Here is a 10,339-nt window from a genome sequence, read left to right on the forward strand (position 1 = left end):
AATCGAGGGGGAAATGACTTTCTTATATAACCCAAATGCCATAAAGGAAAAAACAAACATATTTGATTATATATTCTTATATCTTTGTTATCTCAAAAGATAACAGACAGAAGACAAATAATGGATTTGGAAAAATATTGGCAACATGTATGATAAACATAGGCTTAAAATCTCTAACATACAAAAAGACTCTCCAAAATGACAAGGAAAAGGTGAGTAATCCTTGAGAAAAATAATCAACAAACTGTAACAGGCAACTCACATAAAGGGAAATGCAAATAATTGATGATGATATGAAAAGATGCTCAATATTATTAAGAATAGAAATGTGGACATTAAAACATGGAGATTCCATTTTTACCCATCAGAGTGATGAAAATTAAAAGACTCCTGGACATCTAGTGCTGGCCAAAGTATGGGGATAGATATCCCCATGTAAAGCTGGTGAAAGTGTGAAACCAGAAATAATCCAAATGTCCACCAACAGGAAAAGGGCTGAGTCAACTAAGCTACATTCACTCTAGATTTAAGGCACGTATTTAAAAGAATGAGATGTAGCCCCATTGACTGATCTAGGGGGAGTCAGTGATAGAGTGCTAAATTTAAAAAGTCAAGTTGAAGATAATGTAAACAATGCAATATTATTTTTGTTATTAAAATGGTAAACTAACTACGACTAATTCCTGTATGTCTTTTTTCCCAGTTTTGAGCAATAATTGACATATGACATTGTATAAGCTAAGATGTATGACCTGTTGATTTGATACATTTATATACTGCAGAATGATTACCGCTTGTAGCCTTAGCTAGCACCTGTACTATGTCACCTAATTACTATTTCATTTTTGTGGTGAGAATATTTAAGCTTTATTCTCTTGGAGACTTTCACGTATATAATACAGTGCTATTAGCTGTAATCAGTGCTGCACATTAGATCTCTGGAACTTATAGCTGAAGTGACCAACACTTCGGCTATATGACCAACATCTCCCATTTGCCCCACCCCCCACACGCTGGCAAACCATCTACTCTGTTTCCATGGTTTGCCTTTTTTAGATTCCACATGTAAGTGAAAACATACAGTATTTGTCTTTCTCTGTCTGACTTCTTTCACTCAGCATAATGTCCTCAAAGTCCATCCATGTTGTTGCAAATAGAAGGATGTACTTCTTTCTCATGGCTGAAAAATATTCCACTGTATATATACACCACCTCTTCTTTATCCATTCGTCCACAGACAGTGACTACTCACCATTTTTCCCGGACAACTGCTGGGCAAGGCACTTGCTTCGACGAAATACTTCCTGAGGAGATATTTGCTGGGGTCAGGACTGTCCAGTAAGATGTAGGAACAGAAAAAGGCCCCATGCCGAAGCAGGAATATGGCAATGTCTTCATTCCCTAAAGGACAGAAAGTGGAGAGCTAAGGGCATTTGGATGCAGGATGTGTCACAGTTGTCCGAAAGGGCAGACACTCACATGTGAAATAAAAATGAAAAGGGCACTGGTGCCATTGAACTTCTCTATTACCTCCCTTGACGCCGGAAGGTTCCTATTAGTGACAGAACTTTTGTGGGGCTTTGCCCTTTGAAGTGCCTCCTAAGATGGTCCCATTTGCCATGGTTGGCCCCTGTCACTGAAATCCCCTTGCAGGAGTGAGTAGGGGGAAGGAGGAAAGAGGCAGACCTTTTGAAGAAGCAAAGAATGGAGTTGCGAAAACCTCCACAAAGGCCATCGGAGAGCAGAAGTTGAGTGTGAAGGATGGGCCCACATCTTGACAGGGTGATGGTTTTCATGGGCGGACTGACTGGGGACCCACCTGACTTGATGGCTGCGTAGAGTGGCAGGCGCACGATGACAGGGAACTCATTCTTCCTGACTGCATAGCTCTCTGGGTCGGCCCCGTGTGTCAGGACCAGGAGCTTCACCACTGCCAGGTGCCCCCGCTGGCAGGCCAAGGCCAGCATCCAGTTCAGTAATCGCTGGGGGCTGCAGGGACCTAGCAGGGATGACAGGACAAAGGGAGAGGGTGGCTGAAGGGACTGGTTGTTCCTGCTCTGAAATCCCCTTCGATCACGGCCCTATTTCCAGCTGAAATTTGCTTCCGTCCAGTTGACAGTGTCTATGGAATAGTCCCTCTGAATTGCATATGACATTTCCCCACATCATTATAAACCCACCTGCTCATCGAATAACACCAACTGAGGAAAAGCAGCATTCAAAAGCAGCATTCAAAACAGTGTGATCTTAACAATGGATATAAGACTAGAAAGAACTACCTTCAGTGCTGCAGAATTATCTCTGTGTAGTGTGATCGTGAGCATCCCCTTACTCTCTTCCTCATCCCCAGCCCCGACCTCATCCCTAGAGCATCACACACAGGGATATGGGTTTTGGAGATAGGCAGTTTAGGATTAAAATATTTCAGCTGTGTGGGACTTCCCCAGTGGCACAGTGGGTAAGATTCTGCACTCCCAATGCAGAGGGCCTGGGTTCGATCTCTGGTCAGGGAACTAGATCCCACATGTGTGCTGCAGCTAAGAGTTTGCATGCCACAACTAAGGAGCCCGCTTGCCACAACTAAGACCTGGTGCCACCAAATAAATAAATATTAAAAAAAAATAGTGAATTTATCTGACCTCAAAAATAAAGATTAAAAAAAGATTTCAGCTGTGTCATCTTGGGCAAATTTCTTATCCTCTTTGTGACTCAATTTACCCATCAGTAAAATGGGAATAATAACACCCCACCTCCCAAGTTTAAGGTGAGGATTACATGACATAGTGTATGTCAAGTGCCTGACTCAATAAATTGTCATAACCTCTGTCAAGTGCCTGAGATAACTCATTATGATATGTCATTATGTTCTTAGAGTAATAACACTTTTATGCATTTCCAAATTATCTGTAATATACATATATTACTTTCATAAGTTAAAAAAATACTTTGATGAAAAAAATAGATCAGCCTAAAACTTAGAGAATTACTCCCTGAAAGAACTGCCTACTTAATTCTAGGATAAAATAACACTTAACACACTGAATGAACAGAGAGAGTGTGGGCTGAAATGTTACAATATCTTCAAGTTCAAAGTAGTGCAATGACTTTTGGATCTAGCTGCCATGGAAAAACGATCTCATCCTCCACACGGACACTTCCCAATTGCATCATAACACTGTCTCACTTCCAGAGGCGGAAAGTCCTCAGGAATCAAAGTGCTCTGAAGCCTGGAGAGATTGACCCTCCCTCTGTGATAGGAAACTGACCAGGAAATAGGGGTGAGGCAGAGAAGTCAAGAATTAAAACCCAACACATAAGGTACCTGGCATTATGCCTGGGCTGCAGCAGGTGCTAAATAAATGTCCCTTCTTTGCCCTCAACTGATAACTAAAATGAACAATTCAAAGGAGGAGGTATATGAACAGAAAACAAATTACCCCTCTCCATTACTACCAGATATCTAGCTATGAGAAGTGCAGTCGTCATGCTGCTAACTTCTGTTGAGGATGTAAGTGTGTCAGTCTTAGGAGGCAGGCCCTGTATTTCACAGTCATAATTTTAATATGAGGAAACCAAAGCTCAGAGAGACTTGGGAACTTGCTGAGGGTCCCACAGTTGGTAAATGGCAAAGTCAAGCCTTAAGTTCTGCTTTATCTAGAACCAAAGGGTGCTCTCTTAAACCACACAAACCCCTACATGTATTCTATGAGGCCCAAATCCAGCAACACTCATAGAGCCCATCTTTCCACCTCCTCCTTCTCTTAAGCCCTGCTCAGCTACAAGACCAGGAATTACATAATGATATCCTTCAAATGATGTTCATAATTACACAACGATGTACCCACACCCCATGGACCTCTCATCCCTCCTCTTCTTGAACCCTGCCTTCATTCTCTAGCTGCCTCTTGTCTTACCTTACTCCCGACAGTGGCTGCCTTCCCTACAGGCTGGGAATTCCCAGAGAACACAAACTGTTTTGCCCACCTCTGCACTCCCCACAGGGCTCAGCACAATGCACTGGACTCCTTCAGTCCTCAGCAGCTCTGTCCTGAGTTGAGTTAAAGACAGGACACCCCTGGGAGCAGCTGAGAACCAAACTCAGGTCCACCCAAGCTCCCTGTTCTGCAAAAGCAGGCAAACCAAGCTCTTCCCTTGCTTGTCTGCCAAGTAAACTCCTTCTTAGCCTGCAAAGCCTGGCTCAGATGTCAGCTCCCTCTGAAGACTCCAGCCTGCACCCAGACAAGACCATTCCCTGATGTGTGCTTGCAAACCACCGTGTAAATATTTCAACCTTCGCATGCTTACACCTTTCTGCCTCAATTTCCTCTGCTTGACCAGGACCTACTAAAGGGCTGGAATCACCTTTTTAAACAGCCTCTGTGTCTATCAAGTTCTGCAGTGTGTCCAGTACTTGGAAAATGCTCAATAAATGTAAGCTGTCCAATGAGATGAGTGAGTCAGCTGGCATGGACTCTTTGGGACTAGAACAGAGCTACTCTTGGAGATCCCCGAGGAGAGGGAATCAGTTTTGGCTCCTTGGGGGCTCCTTCCTGCCCTCCTATACCTTGCTCGACCCAAACAGCATCTATGGGCCCTAACAGTGCCCTGATTTCTGTTCCTAAACTCATTCTCATTCCAGGCACAGGAAAGGCATGCCAGCTTGGAACCAAATCTGAGCACAAATCTACCTCAAAGCACATAGTTGGACACCCCCTAACAGTAGTACTGCATAATTGTGGGGTCCCATGCAAAACTTAAAAATGGGATCCCTTGGACTTCCCTGGTGGTGCAGTGGTTAAGAATCCACCTACCAATGCAGGGGACATGGGTCAAATCCTTGGTCCTGGAAGATCCCACATTCCGCGGAGCAACTAAGCCCATGAACCACAACTACTGAGCCTGCGCTCTAGAGCCTGTGAGCCACAACTACTGAGCCCGCACGCCACAACTACTGAAGCCCACACGCCCTAGAGCCCACGTGCCACAACTACAGAGTCCACGCGCCACCACTACTGAAGCTCACGTGCTCTAGGGCCCGTGTGCCGCAACTACTGAGCCCGTGTGCTGCAGCTACTGAAACCCGCGCGCCTAGAGCCCATGCACTGCAACAAGAGAAGCCACTGCCATGAAAAGCCCGTGCACCACAATGAAGAATAGCCCCCTCTCGCCACAACTAGAGAAAGCCTGCACGCAGCTACGAAGACCCAACGCAGCCAGAAAAAACAAAAAAACGGGGGTCCCTTGTTTAAACATTATTAAAAATTTCAAGAGGGCTGGGACTTCCCTGGCAGTCCAGTGGTTAAGACTTCGCCTTCCAATGCAGGGGGTGTGGGTTTGATCCCTGATTGGGGAGCTAAGATCCCACGTGCCTCATGGCCAAAAAACCAAAACATAAAATGAAGCAATATTGTAACAAATTCAATAAAGACTTTAAAAATGGTCCACATCAAAAAAAAAAAATCTTAAAAAAAAAATTTCAAGAGGGCAACTGCAGATTGTTAAACCAAGTGTGGGGCCCTTCTAAGTGCAGGGCCCTGTGTGACTGCACTGTCACATACCCATGAAGCTGGCCCCACTCCCTCACAAAATCCTAACTCCCAAGACCACTGCTAAGGCAAAGCCTCAGCCTATAGCTGTAGTGATGCCTGGACTTAAACAGTGTTACAGATCCAAGGGCATCATGGGAAATCAAAGGAGACCAGGACACCTTGAGTCCATCAGAGAAAAAATTAACTTGTTATTTAAAAAAGCAACATAGCATGGTACATCCAGACAATGTAATGTTATTCAGTAATTAATAAATAAATAAATAAATAAATAAATAAATAAATAAACATATATATATATATATATATATATATATATATATATGAGCTCTCAAGCCATGAAAAGACATGGAGGAAACTTGAATGCATATTGCTAAGTGGAAGTAGTCAACCTGAAAAGGCTACGTACTGTATGAATCCAACTATATGTCATTCTGGAAAAGGCAAAACTATGGAGACAGTAAAGAGATCAGTGGCTGCCATTGGTTGGGAGAGAGAGGGATGAATAGGTGGAACACAGATGATTATTAGGGCAGTGAAACAATTCTGTATGATGCAGTAATGGTGGAAATATGTCATTACACATTTGTCCAAAGCCATAGATATACAACCCTGATGTCAACTATGGGCTTCAATTAATAATCATGTGTCAATATTGGTTGGTTCATCAATTTTAACAACTGTACCACTCTCACACAAAACGCAAATAATAGGGAAACTGTGGGAGGTGGTATATGAGAACTCTCGGTACTTGTTCATCAGTTCTTCTGTGAACCTAAAACTGCTTTAAAGAATACTCCCAGATTTCTGGATCTCATGACTGGTTAACAGTGTGAAGACATAAACATTTTGAAGTGCAGTCCCCCTAAATGCCTGCCTGGTTCCTAAGAAAAGAGTGTCCCTGAGAGGTGGTGAAGAGCTCATGCTCTGGGATTTACCTGGCAAAGACTCGAGTAACTCCTGCACGACATCAGTGTGCCCAAACTGTGCTGCCACCACGGCTGGGTTGTCGTCGGTGGGCTCCGTTGGCAGCTCCACCAGTCTCTCGGTGAGAAGATACCGGACGGTCTCCAGATCCCCATAGGCCGCAGAGATGCTCAGGAGCTGGCCCTGGTCAAAACAGAACAGGGGCAGGATGTCAGCAAGACGAGTGCTGTTGGGAACTGCCAAGAAAATTGACTCTAAATGCTTCACGAAGTCCATGGGCAAGACTGCAGCTGTGCTGCCCAGGACGGCAGCACCAGCCACATGTGGCTGACGAGGCTTGAAACGTGGCTCATGCAAAGTGAGATGTGCTGAAAGTGTAAAATCACATGGGATTTCAAAGACCTAGTACGAAAAGGGTAAACTATCTTGTCAATAATTTTTATACTGATTACATGTTGAAATGATGATCTTTAATATATGCTGGCTAAATAAAATAGATTATTAAAATTCTACCTGTTTGATCTTATAAATGTCTCATATTCTATTTCTTTGGAACAGCATCATGAAAGATATCTCAGTTGGGTATCAAAATTCTTCATGTTATTTGAATGTGCAAGCCAGGGCTGCTGTCCTGTGCCTTAGATTTGTGCCTCTGAGAGCCCTCTTCTCACAGGAAGCCTGGTCTTTTTCTCAGTCAAAGGTCAGCACATGCCCCATCTCCTTGCTCACAGTGTCCCCTGCACTGGGAGGCCTCTGTCACCGTCCCTGCATAGCTAAAGCCTTTTCGGCTCTCTCACCCAGGCTGCAGTACCTTGAATGGACACTTATTCATCTTGCCACACAGGTCATTTGAGCCTGAACACATGCTCTCCTGTATTGCTTTAAAGTCAGGTTTCTTAAGATATAATTTATACATAGTAAATTCACCCTTTTTAGTGCACTTTGATGAATTTTGACTAGGTATAACTCAATCACAATCACCACCAGCAAGAGCTAGACTCTTCCATTGTCCCCCAAAAGCCATCTTGTATTTGTGTGTCCCCACCCCCATGTCTCTGGCTCCTCTGCTAGACTGTGGGTTCCTCAGTCCAGTGTCATGCTTGTTCTCCACTGAAGAGTCAGGCACAGGACACTGACGTTGGTGCCAAATGGACATGCCACGTTGAATCCTGGCTCTGCCACTTACCACCTATGTGTCTTTGGACAAGTGCCTTGACAGCACTGTACTCCAGTTCCCTCATAACAAAATGGGGATCATTACAACTGCCCTTAATCTCTTTCATGGCAGGCATTGAGGGAAGTGGGTATAAGTAACCCAGCTCACAGAGGGCAGCCATGCTAATGAATTTGTGAGTGGGCCACCCCATGAATGCAAGGGCATGATATCACAACCAGGGCAGACTACTGACACAGGCAGAGGGAGGCACAGACTCCAGGCTGTCTGCTGAACAGCCCTCCTTGTGGGAGGCCACCCAGTGCCAACCCAAGGGGCCAACAAGTCTGACCTGCTCATGTGTGCATCCCAGTTCTCCCCATAAGAAGAGAGGCCTTTGGCCATATATGCTGTGAATTCATAATGGGAGGAATCAAAAATGCCCTCCCCTCAATAATTCTCAAGCACATGTACTTGCCAATTCCCCCCAAAAAATTCTCTTACAATTTTGAGAACAGGTTTAGTAATTGAGTTATTTCCAACTATTAATTATATGGAGACATTAAACCTGTGCTAATCAAAGTATTGCACACAAAACATCAGTAAAGTGCTTCCATGGTTAACAGCCAATAAGAATTTCCCACAAGGACCAGAATGTGGCAATGGTTTTCTCAAGCTGTAGGTGGGCAAGAGGGTTGATCTCTACAAGCTTTTTGGAAAAGTTTGGCATGTGTTTCAAAATTTAAAAATTGCTCATACCCACATTCTTAATTCCTGTTAACCTAGGCTGAGAAAATATATTGACAATAAGAAAAGGATTAGGCAAAAAACATTCAATAAGGCATGATTTATAGTAGTAAAAAATTAGAAACAGTACAAATATCTAACCAAAAGGAATAGCCAGGTAAGTGACACTGTCTCTACTAGGTGGAATGTCATGTAGCCATTGAAGGTGACGCTCATAAGGAACTTATACAGAAAATTGCTCATATAATATTATGTGAGAAAAAGCAGTATGCAAAACGATACAGAAATAGGCTTGTATCTATATTAGAGACAATAGCAACGACAAAATGAATGTTCAGATCCGCAGCCTGGAAAAGAGTATACCAAAAATGCTAAGTGGGATTGTTTGGATGGATTAGGAATACGATTACTTTTTTGTTCTTTATTTCTTTACTTTTATATATTTAAAAAATTTTCTTTTTTGAGCATGTGCTATTTTTATAGTGGAAAAAAGTGTAAAAGAATATATTAAGTTAAACCTTCAGATTGCCATTTTGTCCTTTATATTTCTATGACCACCTCCCTGTCCCCTGGGAAGGCAGGAGCAGTGTGCTTAGGTGATGACAGGCTGAGAAGTCCACTCGAAAGGACTGGCACGTGTAAGTTTACATGAGAAACAAGGTATTCAGAATACAATAGAAATCCTCATTATGATTATAATGATAACAAGAAAACAACTTTAGTGGTAACCTTCACCCAACCTGGGTCCCCAGTTCTGGCCAGAGGGTCTGGCATTGACCTTACCTTTTCCAGCTGGGACGTGCTCTCATCACAAGCTTCTCTGAGCAGGTGCTGGGCTCTGCTGGCGTCTCCTCGCTTGTATGCGGCATGAATGCCTTCCGTCCTGGGGCTCCGTGCTGTGGGGTCGCCACCTGGCATGGATAGTTTGGTGCCCATGTCCCCGGCACCTGGGTGGACAGAAGCATACACATAGCATGACCTCCACTGCCAGCGCTGCTGGTAGGAATCATCAGAGAGGAGAGTGGGATGTGCTCTCCAAGACATAAATCTGGAGGCTTTAGCAAGAGAAAGGGGTTGCCCTGAAATGCTGCCAATGTCACCAAGTACAGCAGACTTTGGCACCTGCACCCTGCTGGAGGCCTGTCCTGCATGGGGCCATCTGTGAAGGCACGGGGAAAGCTGAACACAACTCGAGGAAGATTCTGCGGCTAGACAATGGCCTGGAGCAAGCGGGTCCAGGGCACCCGGGGCAGCTGCCTGGCAGGGAACTGCCAGGCTGACCTTACCAACAGCAACAGAGAAGCAAGGGCTTTGGTGGGAGAGCTGGTAGCCTGCCAAACTGTCCCACTGCTATATCCCTCAGAGGGATAGGTATCTAATGGAGGAAGAAAGGCAGGCCAAATCCTGTGGATGTGGAAATCTAGACCCTCTCTGCCTAGAAAACTCCAGAAAGGCATGGGACTTAGAATGGCAGCCCTCATTCCATACTGTGCTGGGTCTGAAGATGCAGAAGTGAAAGCAGTCAGCCCTTAGAGCTCCCACTCTAGAATGCTTCATAATTAGGAGGTCTGTGGATCCCAAAAGGCTTCAGAGACTTCCTGCACATCCTAAATTTGCACAGAATTCTGTGAGTGTGTGTGTGTGTGTGTGTGTGTGTGTGTGTGTGTGTATACATTTCTCTGGGGAGAAATTCAAGGCTTCTACCAGATTTTCAAATGTGTTAGTGAACCAGAGTTAAAAGTTTTATCTCCACAGATATTACAGAAAAGACTGCAATGAATGAGGAGTTAAATTTTGATTGTGTTGAGTGACAGCAGAAACGGGGACAGAATTCTATCATTCTTGGCCAAGTTCACACAGCTTGTAAGAGGTAAACTGGGACTGAAGTTTTGTTCACCAGCTCTCAGGCTGGGGTTAAACCCACTCCATCTCTTTGCTACTTCTTCTTTTTTTTTTTTTTTTTTTT

The 10,339-nt window shown here is 44.1% G+C and overlaps 1 protein-coding gene across 1 annotated transcript in view; it reads right to left on the bottom strand.

The window, feature by feature from the left end:
• LRRK1 (leucine rich repeat kinase 1) overlaps positions 1 to 10,339 on the bottom strand; it is a 117,230-nt gene that overhangs the window by 68,082 nt on the left and 38,809 nt on the right. Inside the window, exons 4-7 of the mRNA XM_007110918.4 lie at positions 9,157 to 9,320; positions 6,485 to 6,656; positions 1,820 to 1,999; positions 1,253 to 1,401 (exon numbers count right to left, since the gene is read on the bottom strand). Of these exons, the coding sequence (XP_007110980.1) occupies positions 1,253 to 1,401; positions 1,820 to 1,999; positions 6,485 to 6,656; positions 9,157 to 9,320 (665 nt within the window). The remainder of the gene's footprint in view (positions 1 to 1,252; positions 1,402 to 1,819; positions 2,000 to 6,484; positions 6,657 to 9,156; positions 9,321 to 10,339) is intronic.

Source organism: Physeter macrocephalus, chromosome 11 (genome assembly GCF_002837175.3).
Source record: "Physeter macrocephalus isolate SW-GA chromosome 11, ASM283717v5, whole genome shotgun sequence".
Lineage (NCBI taxonomy): Eukaryota > Metazoa > Chordata > Mammalia > Artiodactyla > Physeteridae > Physeter > Physeter macrocephalus.